Raw genomic sequence first — 21,447 nt, forward strand, 5'->3', positions numbered from 1 at the left:
AGTTTTGCTTAATTTAAAAAAACAGTTATATGCACATCCTGGCTGATATGCAAATGAGGAGACTATGACATCATCCACTCACTATTTCGTTTGTATTTTATTGTATGAAATATGAAATATTCTAATTTTCTCCTCATTGTCAAGTGGTTCAACAATTAATTCCTCTCTGAACATGTGGAATTAGCATTGTTTAATACTATATGGTTCAGTCAAGTTGGTCCTTATTGTCAAATCTATAAAAAATGAAATATTGTATAATTCAAACAATAAAAAAACAAAAGAAATAGTGAGTGATGGACATCATTGACTAACTCACTTAGTTGTGCATATCACTGTCTTGTGAAAAATAAGCGAAAATTTAAAATAGAATAACTTTCTTATTTTACGTCCGATTTTAATTAAATTTTCAGCACTATGCTAATTTCATTATTCTCCATTTATTCAAGTCATCATTTTCCTGGGGTGGACTTGACCTTAAAAAAACCTTCATGAATAAATAGTCTCTTCTGTTTTATCTATTTTTTCACAGATTGCAAGAATAAGTGTGCTACCTATGATCTGAGCGCTGTTATATGCCATCATGGTACAGCAGGAGGTATGAGTTTTATCTGGGTTTTTTTTAATCTAGTAGGGTAATTTCAATTACTTTTTCAGCCCCCAAATCACAAAGTGATTCATGAATATGCCTTTCTTATGTTGATGAAAACATTCCTCCTGATTAAATTTTCAAATAAAGAGTTTTTTTTTCAATTATGCATACCAGTCAATGGCAGTCTATTTTGTACTTTCTTAGTGAGAATTACTTTGGGGCCTTTAAAAATAATGATGATAGCATTCTGCTTCTATATATTTTCCCATGTGACATCCTTCAGTCCATCCTGTAGTGGTCATCTTGTGTGTGTTATTGCTATTTCTTTCTCCCTGCCATCTGTCTTTTCCTCTCCATCTGTCGTTGGTGACAAAACATTTTCTCCTGCGACAACTGCTCCAGGATTTATTTTGTCTCAGATATAGGGTGAGGGTTGCAATAGGGTTTCATGCTAGGTTTAGGGTTAGGTTTATGATACGGTATAGCATTAAAATCCAGGGTTGAAATTGGTTATTCCATTACTGTGTGGAATTTACAGCAGATCAATTGTCGCCGGAGCAAATGTCATGGAACCGTCTTGTTGCTTTCATTCATTCACGAGGTGATTTAGGCTCAGTGTATGAATTGGTGTTCAAAGCACACATCAAATTGTTCTCCCCAACTCTAACACCTATAATGAGTTTTCAAAGGATAACTTACATCACACTCTCGATTACTCAACACCAAACAAAATTCATCCCAACACCTGCTTCATTTTAAGTTTGGTGCTGTGCTTATGTAAAAACATTTGCCTTACACTAACACCAAAATGTTAACACTGAATTTTTAATTACGAACTGGATCCCCTCATTGTCTCTCTTTGATTTCATTATTATTGCAGTCTCACCTGTTTATTTGTTTACTTTTGTCAGGCGGTCACTATACAAGCTATGCTGTCAATTGGCTAAATGGTCAGTGGTACGAGTATGATGATATTTACGTCACCGAGGTCAGCCCGCTCCAGGTCGCCAACTGTGAAGCCTATGTACTTTTCTACAAGTAAGACTGTGTCTCCATTGATTTTTATTTATTCAGCTGTTAAAGTTTATTTCAGGGCAAGGTTGTTGTAGTGTAGGGCACGTTTTTACATTACAGCACAAATAGAAATACTTTGAAAGGGCACAACTAATATCCAGAGCTGCCAAGTAGTACTGATTTTCAGTATTTAGTACTGAAAAATGAGAAGAATACTGATGGTTTCATGTATAATACTTATTTCTAAAGTTTTAGGTTTATGTGTTGTCCTATGGTATTTTTTGAAAATACTGATTTCCTCACTGAAATACTGATTTTCAGCTTGAAAAATACTGAAATGTTCCTTTTCATGTTGGCATCTCTGAATATCCCATGCCAGTGAGAGGGTAAATTGCCAATTGGTCCTCTGCCAACTTGTCCACTCACCACATGGTCTACCTTCATTTGGTCTAATGCCATTCCGTCCATCAACATTTTGTCTAACAACCATTTGGTCCAATAGTCACTTTGTCTAATCACGAGTTGGTATATAACCATTTCGTCTAATAACCAGTTGGTCTAATACCCATTTTCTTTTCATTCATTTCGCCCAATTAACACCTTTCCAATTAGACCGAATGGTTTATGGACTAAATGGCTATTGGACCAACTGGTTATTAGACGAAATGATGAGTGAACGAAATGGCAATTTGGCCATGTGCATAGTGGACGAATTGATAATACACCAAATGGTAGTAGACAACTTGGTGATTAGATGAATTGGCATTAGACCAATTGGAAAAAACCTGTGATAGAAGCTCTATTGAAGGCCAATCAAAGGAGCATCCTGGTTCATGACTTTCGAAGAGTTTTGCCTCTCGATTTTTATTTTGGGAAGAAGGCCCAACTAATGGCAGAATTCCACGCTTATTTACCTATTTATTGAGTATTCACTTGGTTTGTGTGACAAGAATTATGAAGTAAATAACTTTCATTTGAACATACAAACACTCCAATGTTCATTTTGTTGTGTTGTGTTCAAAAAAATATAGTGCGACCATCAAGTGATCATCATTATTATACATTTCTCTATTATATTGCATTAGGATCGGTTTGGTCTGTTAAAAATTGGACTTTATACATTACTTGTTCCTCTAGTTTTTGTCTCACCTGCGAAGCAGAGTGAGACTATAGGCGCCGCTTTGGCGACGGCGGCGGCGGCGTCAACATCAAATCTTAACCTGAGGTTAAGTTTTTGAAATGATGTCATAACTTAAAAAGTATATGGACCTAGTTAATAAAACTTGGCCATAAGGTTAATCAAGTATTACTGAACATCCTATTAGAGTTTCATGTCACATGACCAAGGTCAAAGGTCATTTAGGGTCAATGAACTTAGACCATGTTGGAGGAATCAACATCGAAATCTTAACCTGAGGTTAAGTTTTTGAAATGTCATCATAACTTAAAAAATATATGGACCTAGTTCATAAAACTTGGACATAAGGTCAATCAAGTATCACTGAACATCCTGCATGAGTTTCACGTCACATGACCAAGTTCAAAGGTCATTTAGGGTCAATGAACTTTGCCGAATTGGGGATATTTGTTGAATTCCCATCATAACTTTGAAAGTTTATGGATCTGATTCATGAAACTTGGACATAATAGTAATCAAGCATCACTGAACATTTTGTGCAAGTTTTAGGTCTCATGATTAAGGTCAAAGGTCATTTAGGGTCAATGAACTTTGGCCGATTCGGGGGTATCTGTTGAATTACCATCATAACTTTTAAAGTTTATTGGTCTAGTTCATTAAACTTGGACATATGAGTAATCAAATAACACTGAACATCCTGTTCGCGTTTCAGATTACATGACCAAGGTCAAAGGTCAATGAACTTCGGCCGAATTGGGTGTATCTGTTGAATTACCATCATAACTTTGAAAGTTTATGGATCTGATTCATGAAACTTGTACATAAGAGTAATCAAGTATCACTGAACATCCTGTGCGAGTTTCAGATCACATGATCAAGGTCAAAGGTCATGTAAGGTCAATGAACTTTGGCCATGTTGGGGTTTTTTGTTGAATAACCATCATATCTCTGTAAGTTTATTGGTCTAGTTCATAAAAAGTGGACATAAGTGTAACCATGTATCACTGAACATCTTGTGCGAGTTAGAGTTGTATTCAAAGTCAGCACTGCTGCTAAATTGAACCGTGTGATGCAGGTGAGACGGCCAGAGGCATTCCACTTGTTTTTTTATCTATCTCTATCCATCTATTGACATCAATATTTTTGTTGTTTATCATTCCAGAAAGACATCTGAAGAAGCCATAAGAGAGAGACAGAAAGTAATTGACTTATTCGAACAAGAAGAGGTTGGTTTCCCCCCATTTTCTACATTCTTGCATCTATTTAGACAAGTACTGAACATTTACAACACAGTTAAATGTTTAGATTTGAAGAAAAAAAAATTCTGATGCATGATAATGGTATTAACAAATGAATGGTATCTTGAAAATAGTAGGAGCTACATGTATGGGTGAGTCGTTGTTAATAAATGATACCAGTGATCAATCCATGCAGTGGTCAGGTTGAATTTTCACTCAGTGTAATTTTTTTTTTTTTTTGGGGGGGCGGCATTTCAGGGTTTAGACTTTTTTTAGTATTTTGTGTTAACTTAATATTTTGAATTATAATGACAAAATTGTTCCTTTGTATGTTCAAGCAGGAAGCCTATGATACCTTCGTTGTGCATATGTTTTTGAAATATTCTGTATTCCCCATATTGTTTCCTTTTTCTTACCCTCATTGAATTTCCTCTGTCATTTCATCTACAAAAAAGCACTTTGAATTTTTGTTTGAAGTATGTTATTCCCTAATCATTAGGGAATTGTTGTATGCATATTATCAGACTAAAAAAAAAGAAGAGAATATGAATGAAATGGAAAATGAAATGAAATGAGATAAAAGGCTCTCTGTTTGATCATGTTCGATCATATGTGATTTATGGTCCTTTATAAAATACTGAAAGATATGATAAACATAAGAATATTTTCATTTTCCTGTACTCTGAATTAAACCTCGTTTTATTTTTTTCTGTCATAAAGCCAAGCTTTCTTCACTTCTATGTATCTCTCCAATGGCTGAACAAACTGAACAATTTTGCCGAACCTGGGCCGATCACCAATCACGACTTCCTATGTAAACATGGAGGTAATCTTACAACATTTAATTTTAAATCTGATTCCTAATCCTTTGGGGGCAAATTGGCAACATTATGTGATTTAGTCCTATGTGTTTTGATAAAAAGCTCTAAAGGAATATCATAAGTGATTCAAGTGTAGAAGGACTAGTGGATACTCTACACATCTTGTGTTAATTTGGGACTAATCACAAATATAAATTAATGGACATTAAGCTCTAACTCAAGATTCTCCTGGTAAATGGCAAGTTTTTTTGGTATTCATATTGATCCACAAGATATGTATAGCCATTTGAGATGTTGTCTGATGTATGAAGTGCTATCTGAAGGCAGAATATTCTATTATAGAATTAAAGAAAATAAATTATATTTATCCATTACACTTTAAAGCCCCCATTTTTCTAAAATGACCAGCCAAAAATGTATGTCAAACTTAAGCTAATCAGAAAACTAACATGTTACTGACATAAAAGGAATTGGTTTTTAGAAATAAACTTCATGAGAGTCTTTCTCTACCCACCCCCCCCCCCCATAAATGATTATAAAACGGTTCATTTATTGTAAAATTGTAAAGCAGAAATCTTGAGAAACATTGTCCGGCAGTTGTTAACCTGTTGATTACAGAAACGTGTTATTCCCATATGCTTTGTGTAGGCACCATCCTGTTCCAGTTGAAAACTAGATGTGTTTGTATTGTTTGTTTGTATTTTACAGGAGTGCAACCCAGCAAGGCAAGCTACGTGGACAAATTAGTTCTAAAGATACCGCAGCCAGTGTGGGATCATCTCTACCGAACGTAAGCATAGAGTGGTGCCTTGGTAGTGGTGGTTGAGATATGGATAGTAGTGGTAGTGGTGATGGCGGCAGTTTTAGTGGTGGTTGTGATGGTAGTAGTGGTGGTGGTAGTAGTAATAGTGGTAGTAGTGGTGGTGGTGGTTGTGATGGTAGTAGTGGTGGTGGTAGTAGTTGTGATGGTGGCAGTGGTAGTGGTGGTTGTGATGGTAGTGGTGATGGTGGCATCGGTAGTGGTGGTTGTGATGGTAGTAGTGGTGGTGGTAGTTGTAATAGTGGTAGTAGTGGTGGTGGTGGTGGTAGTAGTTGTGATGGTGGCAGTGGTAGTGGTGGTTGTGATGGTAGTGGTGATGGTGGCAGTGGTAGTGGTGGTTGTGATGGTAGTAGTGGTGGTGGTAGTAGTAATAGTGGTAGTAGTGGTGGTGGTGGTGGTAGTAGTAATAGTAGTAATAGTGGTAGTAGTGGTAGTGGTGGTTGAGATATGGGTAGTAGTGGTAGTGGTGATGGTGGCAGTGGTGGTAGTAGTGGTAGTGGTGGTGGTTTATTTAGTAGTGGTTGTAATGGTGGTGAAAGTAATTGTAGTTTTACAGGTCTAGTCCAGCCCAGAAAAATGTTGATTTGAATCAGGAGAAAAAAAAACAATCATAATGCTAAAAATTTCATCAATAATCGGATGTAAAATAACAAAGTTATGACATTTTTAAGTTTCAGTTATTTTTCACACAACAGTTATTTGCACAACTTAGTGACATGAAAATGAGAGAGTCAATAATGTCACTCACTATTTCTTTAGTTTTTTATTGTCTGAATTATAAAATTTTTCATTTTTTTACAATTTTGACGACAAGGGCCAACTTGACTGACCCATATAGTATTAAAATAATGTTAATTCCACATGTTCAGGGAGGAATTAATCTTTGTTTCACTTGGCAATGAGGAAAAATTAGAATATTCAGTATTTCATATAATAAAATACAAAAGAAATAGTGAGTCGATGATGTCATCAGTCTCCTCATTTGCATACCGACAGGGATATGATATATTTGTTTTTTGAAATCAAGCAAACCTTTAAAAAATCATAACTGTCTTATTTTACATCCGATTTTGATGAAATTTTGTGTTTTTCTTGTTGGATTTTTCTCTTTTTATTCATATTAATTTTTTTGTTGGTGTGGACTTGTCCTTTAAATAATGTTTAGGAATGGTTTAATGATTTAAATTGATAATTTGATATTAGTATTGTGGATAGTGATGGTTTATCAGGATTACTAACATATTTTTACAAAATAGTGGAATGAAATTAGAATTTATTTTCATCTGAAACAAATTCATCATTCAATATTCAGGCGATTGAACTATAAGAAATTAGAACCGCAACAAATCTTATTTGGTCCAGATGCATAATGTAACTTTTCCCTGCCTGACACATTCTGCACATCTTTCTCACATGATTAAACACCAAAGATGGGCAGTGGATGTTTTTCATCAATCCCCCCTCCCTCAACAAGATAGAGTATCCTTTAAGAAAATAACAGAAATGCGAAAACTTAATGAAAATTTTCCACTTTGATTTAAGTGACTTGTAATTATTTTAATAATTTTGCTTTATAATGGCAGAATGCCAGAAGCATGAATAATGATATCCCCAGTGCTTAAATCATTTATTTTAAGTGTCCATATGAATATTTCATAGCATAATTATCTTGTATTATTTTGTTTTCAATGAGAATGCTCTTCAAGATGTTCATTTCAATTTTGTAATTTTCTTTGGTGTGATATTGCAGGTTTGGTGGAGGGCCGGCTGTCAATCGTTTGTCCCCATGCTCTGTCTGCCAAGCTGAGATGGAGTTATTAGAGAGAAGGAGGAAGGAAGAAATGGATACATTCATCACAGTAAGTCTACCGTTCAAGGATACCACTTATCAGACAATAACAGCAATTCCTACATTTGAACAATTTTTTTTGCCATAGGCATAGAAATCCAATGCAATTCTATTAGAACTGGTCTCCATTAATGATCAAACATGTTAATAATAATTGCACATGAAAAAAAAAGGCAGTCAGAGCTGGAAAATTCACGTTTACAAGTTTGTGTTGGCACAATAAATGATACATTAAAAACAAACCATAGTAACATGCATTAAAAAGGCTATACATTTAAAAAGCTAATGCAATTTTGGATTAAAGCATTAAAGGCAATTAAAGAATGATAATAGCTGACTTAACCCAATCTAGGCCCGGGTATTTTGGGAGTACCTATGGCCGGGGGGGGGGCCTCCCAGGCCCCCCCCTAAGATCTCGGCCATCGACCGTGCGATCGCGCCGAAAATTGGCACGCGGGTTGCCTCGGACATAATCTACAAGATTGTATAGTAATTTATTTCATGCGAATCGCTATTAAGTGATTATGCTAATTTATGCGTAATTAGTATGCGAAATCATACTTTTTCCTCTAACTCCCTAAATAAAGCTCCAAATGTACTAATTTTTGTCTCACCTGCGAAGCAAAGTGAGACTATAGGCGCCGCTTTTCCGGCGGCGGTGGCGACGGCGGCGGCGTCAACATCAAATCTTAACCTGAGGTTAAGTTTTTGAAATGACGTCATAACTTAGAAAGTATATGGACCTAGTTAATAAAACTTGGCCATAAGGTTAATCAAGTATTACTGAACATCCTATTAGAGTTTCATGTCACATGACCAAGGTCAAAGGTCATTTAGGGTCAATGAACTTAGACCATGTTGGAGGAATCAACATCGAAATCTTAACCTGAGGTTAAGTTTTTGAAATGTCATCATAACTTAGAAAATATATGGACCTAGTTCATGAAACTTGGACATTAGGTTAATCAAGTATCACTGAACATCCTACATGAGTTTCACGTCACATGACCAAGGTCAAAGGTCATTTAGGGTCAATGAACTTTGGCCGAATTGGGGATATCTGTTGAATTCCCATCATAACTTTGAAAGTTTATGGATCTGATTCATGAAACTTGGACACAATAGTAATCAAGCATCACTGAAAATTTTGTGCAAGTTTCAGGTCTCATGATTAAGGTCAAAGGTCATTTAGGGTCAATGAACTTTTGCCGAATCGGGGGTATCTGTTGAATTACCATCATAACTTTGAAAGTTTATTGGTCTAGTTCATTAAACTTGGACATTAGAGTAATCAAGTATCACTGAACATCCTGTGCATGTTTCAGGTCACATGACCAAGGTCAAAGGTCAATGAACTTTGGCCGAATTGGGTGTATCTGTTGAATTACCATCATAACTTTGAAAGTTTATGGATCTGATTCATGAAACTTGTACATAAGAGTAATCAAGTATCACTGAACATCCTGTTCCAGTTTCAGGTCACATGATCAAGGTCAAAGGTCATGTAAGGTCAATGAACTTTGGCCATGTTGGGGTTTTTTGTTGAATAACCATCATATCTCTGTAAGTTTATTGGTCTAGTTCATAAAAAGTGGACATAAGAGTAACCATGTATCACTGAACATCTTGTGCGAGTTAGAGTAGTATTCAAAGTCAGCACTGCTGCTATATTGAACCGCGTGATGCAGGTGAGACGGCCAGAGGCATTCCACTTGTTGGTATAGAAACTCTTTGTGGTGTCCTTAGCAAGTGTACATGAAAAAAATTGTGATATCAATTCATTTTCTTATGTATTATATTGTTTTTTGCAATTTCTTATGTATTTCTCTGTTTTTTTATATCTTAGTTTTTCATTGTTTTTTCAATGAAATTTGTTGGGGACTCTTCTGTGATCATAAAAAGCATAAAATAAATACATTTAGACCAGCAAAACTAAAAATAATCATACATTTATGAATTTTGGTTGAAAACACAATTTGCATTGACTGTACACGAAATCACGGTTTTGAGCAATTTTCGGTCTGACATGCACGTACATAATGTTGCGTAATTTTGGAACCACATACCCGGGTGACGCAAAATTGGTCTCAAAAGTTGCGCAAGACTTGAAAGTAAAATGTCTGTGAGCGGCGCGGTCAAAAAATTTTGCACGGCAAAAATATCGCGTGATTCGTTGAGGGGGGCCTCTGAGGCCCTCCCCCCCGGCCAAGATAGGGTTAATGGAGAGGAGACTTGCACTGTATTTCAATGACAAAAGTGACTGTATAGTGGGGAGTGACCATTGCCTTTCCTAGTCGACACACTCATAATTTGTTGAGTATGTCAACTAAAACAGGCAATGGGCTATTTAAAAGATCTTTTATGTAAGAAAAAGCAAATTTAGATGCTTATTGTACCTTTTTGTTGTGACATCCCTAACTCTACAGAGAATTGCCATTTAATAGTCAATATGTGAATGAAGACAAGTATTGACATCTTTATACAATTACCGAGTAGAAATTGACTGACTCTACTTAGGAGTGAGATAATTCATTCAAAATATCATGTCACCAAATTACCAAGTAGAAATTGTTTTTCCACTCAAACTTTTCATAAGAAATATGTGAGTGTAATGTACAAGATGAAATTGGAACATTAGGCAAAGCTGCATCATTCCCTGAGGAATGCCGCAAGTGGCCATTCATTACCAGTCCTCACTCTTCATCATGGACAATATCATGGAGCATACAAGGAAGCAGCTATGAACCATTGCACTGGCTCCCCATTGAATTTCGTATACAATTCAAAATTCTACTCCTAACAGTAAAATCTCTTCATGGACATGCTCCAAAATATCTCTCCGAATTAATCCAGGCATATACTCCCAGTAGGTCCCTTCGTTCTGCGAATCAAAATTTCTTAAGAGTCAAAAAATAAAAAAATAAACTTTTTGGTGATAGGTCCTTTTCAAGCTCTGCCCCACGTCTTTGGAACACTCTTTCAGCTTCCCTCCGTTGTATCCCAAATATCACTTTGTTTCAATCTAATTTAAAGACGTACCTCATGAGAAAGCATATTCAACATAGCCCCATTTACAGTGTCCTTGATATTTTTTTTTTCTTAGTTGTATTATTTCTAATTTCACTTTTGTTTGTACATTTCATATGTTGTACATTGTAAAGCACTTTAATATGATTTTATGAAAAGCGCTATATAAATCTAAGTTATTATTATGATTATTATTATGAAAAGATGCATTGTGCCTTTATTGTGGATTTCTTCTAGAGGATGGGTGTAGACTTTTTGACAAGTTGTCTTACACCAATCCATGCAATACTCAAACATTTTTGGTTTCATTCACAAACACTCAAGCCATGATAATTGAAAGCACTTTATATTTTGTTTATGAACATGCAAACCAATAAATCATTTCACAAGGTTCCAAAATGTTTGGGGATCAAACTATATATTTCATGAAATTACACATTCGAGGTTGATTCAGCCTGTAAATGTCCATTTCTCTATCCATCCCGTAGTGTTGGCTCAGTTGGTAGAGCGTCCGTCTCATGATCAGGAGGTCAGGGGTTCAAACCCCGACCGCGTCAGACCCAAAGACATTAGAAGATGGGAGTTGATGCTACCCTGTTTGGCGTTCAAAGATTAAAGGGATAGAGCTTCGTCGATCTGGTGCTGCACAGCAGCTGCTGGGCCCATGATAAATTGGGCAAAGCAAATTTTCAGAGTATTTCATTTCATGTCTATTTCGAACAATAAATTATGGATTTTCATCTTTTTCATCCATCCTCAGATGAATGAAGAGTTTCAACAGGACGAGTCCACCAACACCTCCGTCTACTGCATCAGCCTGGCGTGGTTCAAGCAATGGGAAGCATTTGTCAAAGCCAAGCAAGCCGGTGAGTCCTCGAGGTCAAACATTCAGCATGACATACTCAAGGCCATCTTCAAATTTATTCTCAAGGAGATTGACAAAATGTCTCTTGGAATGTTAATTTTCAGTCATAAACCGAAAATCAAATTCTGCAGTTATGTCCAGGCCATAAAAATGATAAATTTATGTAAACAATGGCCATTTCATTGTGTCTGGGGGATTATTTTGTCTGACCATTTTATTTTTACCCACTGTCTTTCACTTTCTAAATCCATGGTCTTGATTCTAATTAACATACTTGTCTCATTTAAACTAGAACCTCCCGGCCCGATCGACAATAAACTTATCGCAGTGACAAAGAGTGGCTACACAACTTTAAAACAAGGTAGGTTAATCACACATCTGCTGAAATAAACAGACTCAATATCCAGGTGTTCTTTTCACAATTTGTTTAGTGTATTCAATCCTGGGGGAGGACACTCTCCACATAGACTGCTACCAACCCGTGTCCGACAACTTCAGAAATGCACCATAAGCGGCGTGACTACATTAACTAAATTTGCAACCCTAAATGGCGTAACCCATGAGAAAAGCCACCCTCAGTGGAATTAACGCCTAATTCGATACCCTAAGTAGCGTAAACATATCAAATTCGACTAATCTGGTATATTGATTACTGATGTTAAATTAATGTTACATACAACAGGTATAGATTCCCGGCATTTTTTTTTTAATTATTGCAAGTAAGGCCAGCATAATCCACCTCAATGACACCTCTCTTAGCCACTTTGAATAGCCATTTGTTATCCTAAATTAATGAATGCAAGTGAAAAATGTTGTTTGCATTGACTGACTGATGCAATGCAGTTACCATTCGTTTTACAAATTTCATCAAAAGCTTAAAAAAATGGAATCCATACCAGTTAATGTGTTGAAAAATACATCAATTGAACCTATATATATCTTTTTTTGTTTTTAACATGATTATTAGTCTGGTCTGTTAGCGTCAAAAATGCCCTACTTGTGGACACGGTGGACAAAAGCATGATTTTTTCTCCAGACCTTTGTTTATATATAAGAATTAAGAATGGGGTATGCTCCAAAAAATCTGGCTGCAGGAACAGTGAAAAAATGGGTGAAAATGTCAGAATTTATGAGTTCAGATTTGTCTGATATATAGACTAGCGCTAGTGCAAAACTCAATAGCAGTGCATTATTTTGCATTGGATTAGTTCTTGAATTCAGACCCTTTTTGAACAGATCTTCTGTTTGTCCTCGCATCTCAATGCACCAAATATCTGAATGAAGATGCTAACCAAGCCGAAGGGTGACGGTGGAGGGGGTTCAATGTTGGTGTGTATGTACATGATTTGGTCTTGGGGGAAAGGTGTGCAAGACACATTTTTTGCATGTGTTGGAAATTGTGTTGCCATGGTAACAGTGTATTATTGCAAAAAATAAGGTAAAAATCTTGCAGTTAGAACCACTTCCTCTGTTTTTAACCGATTCTCATGAAATTTGGCACACACACATTGGTCTTGAGGTGAAGATGTCTAAGACACACTTTGTGTGTCTTTCAGAAATCTTGTTGCCATGGTAACAACATATTATATGGTGAAAATTGGGGAAAAAACTTACAATTCAAACTGCTTCATCAGTTTTCAATCAATTCTCATGAAATTTGGCACACACATTGGTATTGAAGTAAAGATGTACAAGGCACTTTTTGTGTGTTTCCAAAATTGTGTTGCCATGGGAACAACATATTATATGGCAAAATTTAGGTAAAAACCTTGCAATTTGAACTACATATTCAGTATTAAAAGGGAATCAAGCCTTGGTCATAATGTTGTGTGCATGGAAAAGGAGAAAAATAAGAATGGTGAAAGTTTTAAAGAAATCGGACAAGCAAAATAAAGTTATGGCTGCTTTAAAATTAAGATCCCTAAGGCTTCTAGTATGTAGAATTCAAATTGGCAACTGGGTAAGTAAATTATGACAAGGGGTGAGGCCACAAGGACAACTTTCCCATAAGACTAGTAGTTATCAGGATTTTTGGTTTTCTCCTAAAGGGGAAGTTCACCCTGACAAAAAGTTTATTGTAAAAATAGCAGAAAAAATAATAAAAAATATTGCCGAAGGTTTGAGAAAAATTCATCGAATAATTAAAAAGTTATTAGAATTTCAATTATTTGATTTCTGACGTCATATGCGAGCAGCATTCCTACAGAGCGAATGGTAAAAAATCAATGAAATGTCATTTTCTCAGAAAATTGAAAATGGTTTTCACTGTAACTTTTGTATATCAATAGACAAATCATTTCACACCCGATCATGAAAAGAAAACAAAATTAAGTCATCAGGAACCATACAAAATTTGAAATTCATACATTTTATATTATATAACACATGGGGCAGCTGCTCGTTTATGACGTCACAAATCCAAAATTTTGAACTCTAATAACTGTCTTACTCTTTAACGGATTTTCCTCAAACCTTCACCAATATTTTTTACTATTTTTTCTGCTATTTTTACAACAAAGTTTTCTTCAGGGTGAACTTCCCCTTAAATCCCTATTCCATTGGGGCCGTAATATAAACCTGGTAGTATGTTTTATGTCCTCATGAAAGAAAGATATAATTTGAAGTAAAACTTTTGAAAAAAAGAAATTTTAGCTAATTAATTATTCCAGTACATGGAAGAGTGGTCCTTGCCTTCTTACATCACTATGACATCACATATGCGGTCAATTTGAAGTCTTCATGGGTATAGTGATTACCAATGTTTATAACTTTAATATGTTCACAACTTTGTTATGGTTTGTCCGATATTGTTCAAACTTTGACCTATAAACTTGTCTGATTTTTCATTTTCCTCTAAAAACAAGCGTTATTTGGGTTTGATTCCCCTTTATAACGTCATATAATAGCGCAGGGTATTAATCACCTTCAATAATATTTATAGGGTTTTTTGGGGGGGCGGAGAAGGTCCTTAAAAACTGACAACATAAAAATATGTTGAACATAACGAACATAAACGAACATAAAACGAACATAAAAATATAGAAGGTTAAAGGCCATGACCATGAGGAACTTAAACACTCTTAAAAAACACCCCTTACATTTTTTATTGGGGGGGGGGCTTTAGAAAATTGCCACATAAAGATTAAAATGAAATTATAACGACTAAGAACTTAACCCCCCCCCCAAAAAAAAGGGGGGAATCCTTTACACTTCAGCATATTAATTTAAAGCCTCAAATATTTAAAGCCTCCAATTAATCAATGTTTTATTTGAAGCATGAAGCAGGGGCTGTCACAGAAATATACTGAAAAAAATAAATGAAAGAAAATATAAGGCTAAAATCTATTGTGCACATAGGTATATTTTGGATATGGTATGTTTAATACCGAGTCATGAATTTGCAAGTGAATTTCTAAAACAAGTGCAGAGATTTTTGTATATATTTATATTTCTATAATTAGTTGCATGATTAAAGGTACACTTTAAAATATGTCAGAAAAAATATACTTAGAGACAGGAAACAGGAGATGGCATGGTGAAGCTCAAAATCAAGAGTGATGTGAAAGTTAAAAAGAAAGAGTAGGAACGGAATATGAATAAAAGACTGAGTAGGAGAATATAAATAAACAATGGTTAATTGGGTACTGTAAACAATTTTTTTTATCAAATCAGAATGCATTAAACTTCAAATGAATGGTCTGAAGTGCAAAGGACTCTTCTTACCTTTGAAGGGGGGGGGGGCATTTTCTACTAAAAAGTATATCAGCCCCCTATTTTTTCGGGGGGGGGGGTTAAGTTCCTAGTCATAATCCTTTAACTGTAATTTTTATGAGGTCATTTTCTAAAGACCCCACCCCCCAAAAAAAAGAGTAATGTCTAGCTTTAAAAATGCATTGACCCCTGAGGGACAAAGGTGTAGACTGGTTTGAGCATGGGGAAGTAGAACTAAAAGTGGTATGGGAAGGGGTGCACATCTTGGGGAGGTGGAACTAAGGTTTGGAAAATCAGCTGTTGAAAGTAGAAGGGGTACACATTTTGTTTTGCTTGCCAGTGTTGGAACTCCTCTGCTTCAGCGGAAGGTTTCATATTCACCCAGTGTACCTCCAGCCTATATGCCCTTAAGGGGATGCGTTTTTTAAGAGTGTTTATCATTTTTATGTTTCTAATGGCCACTGCCTTTAACCTTCTTTGATGTCAGATTTAAAGGACTAATCCTGCCCCTTCCCCCCAAACCCAGAAATATTAATGAAGCCCCCCACATTTTAATGCAGAGAAGACATTTAGAATTTAATATGAATCTTTACCCTAAGATGAATATTTCTTCCAATTTTTATGAGCACTGACTAAAAACAGGGGAAGAAGTTTGATCCACAATAAGTTTTCCTACATTTCTGGCTATCATTTGTGGCTACCCTGGTAATGCACTCTCTGCCAAATGCAAAAAAAAGGTTCTTGCACATCTTTACCCCAAGGCCAATGTGTGAGCCAAATTTCACGAGAATTGGTTCAAAACTGATGAAGTAGTTAAAATTGCAAGTTTTTTACCTAAATTTGCCATATGATATGTTGTTCCCATGGCAACACAATTTTGGAAACACACAAAAAGTGCCTTGTACATCTTTACTTCAATACCAATGTGTGTGCCAAATTTCATGAGAATTGATTGAAAACTGATGAAGCAGTTTGAATTGTAAGTTTTTTCCCCAATTTTCACCATATAATATGTTGTTACCATGGCAACAAGATTTCTGAAAGACACACAAAGTGTGTCTTAGACATCTTCACCTCAAGACCAATGTGTGTGTGCCAAATTTCATGAGAATCGGTTAAAAACAGAGGAAGTGGTTCTAACTGCAAGATTTTTACCTTATTTTTTGCAATAATACACTGTTACCATGGCAACACAATTTCCAACACATGCAAAAAATGTGTCTTGCACACCTTTCCCCCAAGACCAAAACATGTACATACACACCAACATTCAACCCCCTCCACCGTCACCCTTCGGCTTGGTTAGCATCTTCATTCAGATATTTGGTGCATTGAGGTGCGAGGACAAACAGAAGATCTGTTCAAAAAGGGTCTGAATTCAAGAACTAATCCAATGCAAAATAATGCACTGCCATTGAGTTTTGCACTAGCGCTAGTCTATATATCAGACAAATCTGAACTCATAAATTCTGACATTTTCACCCATTTTTTCACTGTTCCTGCAGCCAGATTTTTTTGAGCATACCCCATTCTTAATTCTTATACATAAACAAAGGTCTGGAGAAAAAATCACGCTTTTGTCCACCGTGTCCACAAAATTTCGCTAACTGACCAGACTATATTGCGGTATAAAGGTGTTGAGTAATTAATTAGCATGTTATCATTCAAGTGGATCTACATTACTAGACTACACTAGCATTATGGGTCAGGAAACTGGCAAATGAGTAGTTGAGAACTCGAGATGGCGCTAATGTTTCGTATCTACTTTAACAAAACATGCACTAAAGGATATTCAGCCAAACATACATGTACCTACATGTATTTGCACTGCAAAAGTTGTTCATCAAGCTTCATCTGCATTTTACAGTGTGTATATATATATATAATGGAAAGTTATGGATTTTTAAATTAGATTTTCACTTTTTACACTTGCTTTTTTCATATTGTATAATGTACGCCACTGAAGAACACCAAATAACACAGTTTGCATGATGGAAGGTAGGAAACTAGGGACTCAATATCAAATCTTCAGTTTGACTTTTTTTTCACAGGAGCTGATTCAGGTCAGATCTCAGAGGCCATGTGGGAATATCTTCATGGAATCTATGATGGTGGCCCTGAAGTGGTCCTAAGACCCAACCCTCCTGCCATCGCAGAACACCCCTCTACAGGAGTCGGGGGTAGGGGTGAGGAAGGGGCACCTACAGGTAGCAGCGGCCCCAGAGAAGAAATGTCCTGAAAGCACCGTGCTTGACTGTCTGACTTTTGATTTTGTGAGCTACATTTTGTTTTAATCTTCACTCAATGAGATCATTCTGAATTGAAGGTGTTGATAGTTGTTCCTGGATCAACACTTATGGGAATGGGCAATGGAATATCTACTGGTAGCAGTGACCCCTGAGAAGGACCACCCAGTATTGGCTGACAGTGTCGAGAGAAACATTCATCTCAAGTCTTCTTTAGTGGAAACTGGCAATCATTCCTGGATATCCCTATTCTTTGGAAGAGAGGTTGCTTACTGGTAACAGTGGCCATTAAGAAGTGTCCTAAATCATAATAATGATAATAATAGCTGGTTCTTATAGAGTGCTTTTTGCCTGAGGATACAAAGCGCTGCTATTATTACCCGGCTTTAGTTTGAGCTACTATCACCGGTGCTCAGTGCATGAAAAGAAGTAATCTGGCCGGGTACCCATTCACCGTACCTGGGTCGAGTGCAGCACAGCGAGAATAAATTTCTTGCTGAAGGAAAACCTGCCATGGCTAGGATTTTTATTCGAGCCCACGACCCTCTGTTTGAAAGGTGCGAGACAGAACCACTAGACCTTGACGTGATAAATATAGAGAACAGCATGTTTCTAAACCAGTTGAATTCTTCACGAGTTGAAAAAAGGTTGTTCGTAATATGATTCCTGTGAACGACGTGTATGCTTTCATTTGAGCAGTGCCAATAGTGGTCGTCAAGCTACAGAGATTGCTAAAGGATAATAGATGTGTTTTTGCCGGAATGTAGATACCTGAACGTCGCGCTATTCTAGTGGGGGAATGGCACGGAAAAAAAACAATGGGCTCGATGATTGAATCTGTGCCAGTGAAATCTGCTTCTTTCATGCAGTGATGAAGGTATAATAAAAAGATTCTTGCCTTATATTCCCCTTCGGGGCCCTCTAACATAAAGGTTTGGAATACTAGTAAATTGTTAGTTTGGAGAGAATAATTCTGATTGGTTATTTGTCAGTCGTGGCTATCATTGGCCATTGACGTTTTACATGGATTACAGCAATTGATTCTAATGTTGTTGATGTATTTTTTTTTTCATTAGTATTACTGTTAAAAATTTCAAATAGGTACTTGTGATTAATGAAACATGATGTGCAAATTGTTTACATAGACCAACATGCAGTTCAAAAGTCTGGAGATTTAAAGGAAAACCCTGTTTGTGATCGTATGGCAATTGGCCTATTTACTAAGTGATTCAAATTTATGCAAGTTTCTATCGTCTTAAGCTAGTGATGAGGTAAAATTCATTTCTGATACTTGGGCCCGTATTCTTAAGCTGGGTTTAACTTAAACTCAGGTTTAAAGTTGTGGTTTAAGTATGGATAGCCAATTGTTTCATAAATCACTAACAGTAGAGATGTAATATTTCATGTCATTTCGGCTCTCAAATCGTTCATGATTGTGTGGTATAAATAGATGATTGTCTTCACCATCGATGAATCAGGAAAGAGTACAGTAAACATAAAAAACATACAACTTAATAAAAATTTTGGCACTTTTGGCTTCCCATAATTTTAGCACAGAGTTAGACCATGGTCTAAGTTATACCTGACTTCAGAGAATATGGGCCATGGAGTCCAGTGTGCATCCATAAGTTACTGCTATGTCAGACAGGCCTCTGGCAGGCTAATTAAAGTATGCATGAAATGTTTGCAATATGTTAGTAAACAGTTCTAATATAATATTATAATTATTAACGATAATAATAAAGATAACTACTTTTTTTCAATAATGACCTTGATTTCATCATTCTGTCATCATTTTAGATGCAATTTCAAGCATTTAATTATAAGTTTGTAATGATACAAGATTATAATACACCCAGAAATTGTTTTAAACAGCCATTTAGAAAAGTTAACAAGCTAAGTCTCATCAGTTTTTAGTATGAAATGTTTGGCACTATTATAGAAAACAAAATTCAAGAAGATTACAACTATTGAATCCATATTTTTATTCTTTGTGTGTGTGTGTTTCAAAGACAAAAAGAAGACTTAAACATTTTAAATTGTCCGGACACCCCAGCCCCATCCTACATGTACTTGAATAATTTTTGCGTTATATGAATTTATACAAGTGAATTCGGGGGAAAGTTCATGAAACAAATGGTCAGTGATTTTTGCTGGCTATTGTTTTAAGCTACTGAAATCCTTGCATCTGATTGGTTGTGAGTCAATGAAAATCACTGCCAGGTCTGTGCATGAAACACTCCCCTGAATATGAGAATCCATAATCCTGTATTCAAACACATGATAATATGCTGAAGAAATATATATATATTCTTTAAGTTAGTCAGGATTTTAATATGTTTTTATGAATAAAAACTCAAAGCACCCTACAAAGCTTTGAAAAGAAAGTTTCTTAGTTCAAGTATGTGATTTGTTGATATACTTGTTTATCAAACATTTGTTTTGTAACAAAATTGTATACTCATTGTGACTATATCTTGTTAGCTGTATGTTGACCTATACACATTCTCAAAGTTTATTGGTGTGGGCCATTCACATATGGTCATTCGACTATGTTCTGTAATGTGTACTGTGAGTTAGTAACATAACGTAAAAAGTCGCTAAAACCTCTTGACAACCAAGTGTAAAAGGGGCTCTGTTTTTTGATGAATGTGACAATGATCACACATCGATGATTTCTTGGTTTAAGTTGTGAGGCCTCTGTGTGTCTTACCATTCAATCATTGTGCCATATTTAATGTTTTGCATGATGTATATGTGTCACTCTGCACTCTTTAGGACTGCCGAGATGTACAGTATGAACAAAAGTGATAAATGTTACGAACTAATTTAGTTTTTAATTTCATGAAGTATATATTTATGTTTCTCCTCACAATTATCAAGCAATCCATATGTAAAATGTTATAGAAGGTGGGTCATTTTTTGAAATTGATTTCCGATTTCCCTGCCCCAACACTCCCTTTCTTCCCCCCCCCCCCTTGTCTCTTTCTCTCTCACATATTTTACACTTACCGATCCATAATGATTTCTTATAGATTTATTGATTTACACTGCCCATTGCCACTCATCAAATGGTCTGCAGCTGTGTTACTTTGGAAAAGTTTTTCACATTTAAACTTCACCAATATTTTGTTTCCGATATGTGAAAATGTTTTTGTCACTTTCGAATTTATTACTATGTATGGATTTCTTTTAATAGCTTTTTACATGTTTTTCCTTCTATTTATTCCAATATAGGCCAATGTGTTTCACAGTTCAGCAAATGCTCCAATCTATCTATGATAACAAATTTGTTATTTTAAAAAAAGTATTTTAAGTCTGTAATATCGAATTGTGATCCTGATTTTTGTCAATGAAATCTAAACTTTTTATCCATTATTCCAAATTATTTGTACAGATGGAATTATTTATTGATTTTATTAAAAGCTACAAAGACATGTGGTTCTGTGCTATAATCATCTTGTAAAGTGTGCTGTGTGTTTATTTTTGTCTCAACATAATCGAATTTGATTGATCTAAAAAACATTTCATTTGATCACATGAAATTACATTTGAAGTCATGTTTTATTCAACTTTTAATGTGACCTGGGTTTTCAGGAGCGCCTCGTGGGCTTTGGAAAGGTGTTGATATAGATTTATACATTATGACCATGATGATGACGGGGTCTTATACAGCATTGGTATCTGCCTCTGCTGGGCCTTCATGGCGCTTGCTCAGAAATAGGAAATATCTCACAAATTTCAATGTCTTTAAACAGTGCTTAGGATCATCATTCAGTTCAAAATTAGGAAAGTTATAAGTAGCATTATTATAGCTTATATTTCAAAACCTCTTTTTTATATAATTTGCAGATATGTGTTGATAGGTTGGATAATTCACATTTGGCCTTCCAAGTGACAACTGAATTACTTTCATCTCTAAAAATTTGAGTATTATAATTCTTTGTTTAGACAAGCTATCCATGTATTCTTGTTGTGGACGATTTTGAAGTACAACTTCTAATTAAACAAGAAATGTAAAGTGAATATACACCATTTGAAAAAAAAATCAATTCCACTTTTCTGTAGTGTTTTATACATTGGTAGTTAGAATTGGAATTTGAATTAAATGTACATTGTATCTGCAATT

At 35.7% G+C, this 21,447-nt stretch overlaps 1 protein-coding gene across 2 annotated transcripts in view; it reads left to right on the top strand.

Moving 5' to 3' along the window:
- The window catches only part of LOC121428597 (ubiquitin carboxyl-terminal hydrolase 20-like), a 42,818-nt gene extending 22,045 nt beyond the window's left edge, over positions 1-20,773 (top strand). For both annotated transcript variants that reach the window (XM_041625354.1, XM_041625352.1), the window contains exons 17-25: positions 530-595; positions 1,501-1,627; positions 3,904-3,967; positions 4,700-4,805; positions 5,509-5,590; positions 7,371-7,479; positions 11,257-11,362; positions 11,654-11,722; positions 17,124-20,773. In XM_041625354.1, coding sequence (XP_041481288.1) covers positions 530-595; positions 1,501-1,627; positions 3,904-3,967; positions 4,700-4,805; positions 5,509-5,590; positions 7,371-7,479; positions 11,257-11,362; positions 11,654-11,722; positions 17,124-17,311 — 917 coding nt within the window. In that variant the 3' untranslated portion in view covers positions 17,312-20,773. The remainder of the gene's footprint in view (positions 1-529; positions 596-1,500; positions 1,628-3,903; positions 3,968-4,699; positions 4,806-5,508; positions 5,591-7,370; positions 7,480-11,256; positions 11,363-11,653; positions 11,723-17,123) is intronic.
- The last annotated feature ends 674 nt before the right edge of the window (positions 20,774-21,447 follow it).

This window comes from Lytechinus variegatus, chromosome 15, assembly GCF_018143015.1.
Source record: "Lytechinus variegatus isolate NC3 chromosome 15, Lvar_3.0, whole genome shotgun sequence".
Lineage (NCBI taxonomy): Eukaryota > Metazoa > Echinodermata > Echinoidea > Temnopleuroida > Toxopneustidae > Lytechinus > Lytechinus variegatus.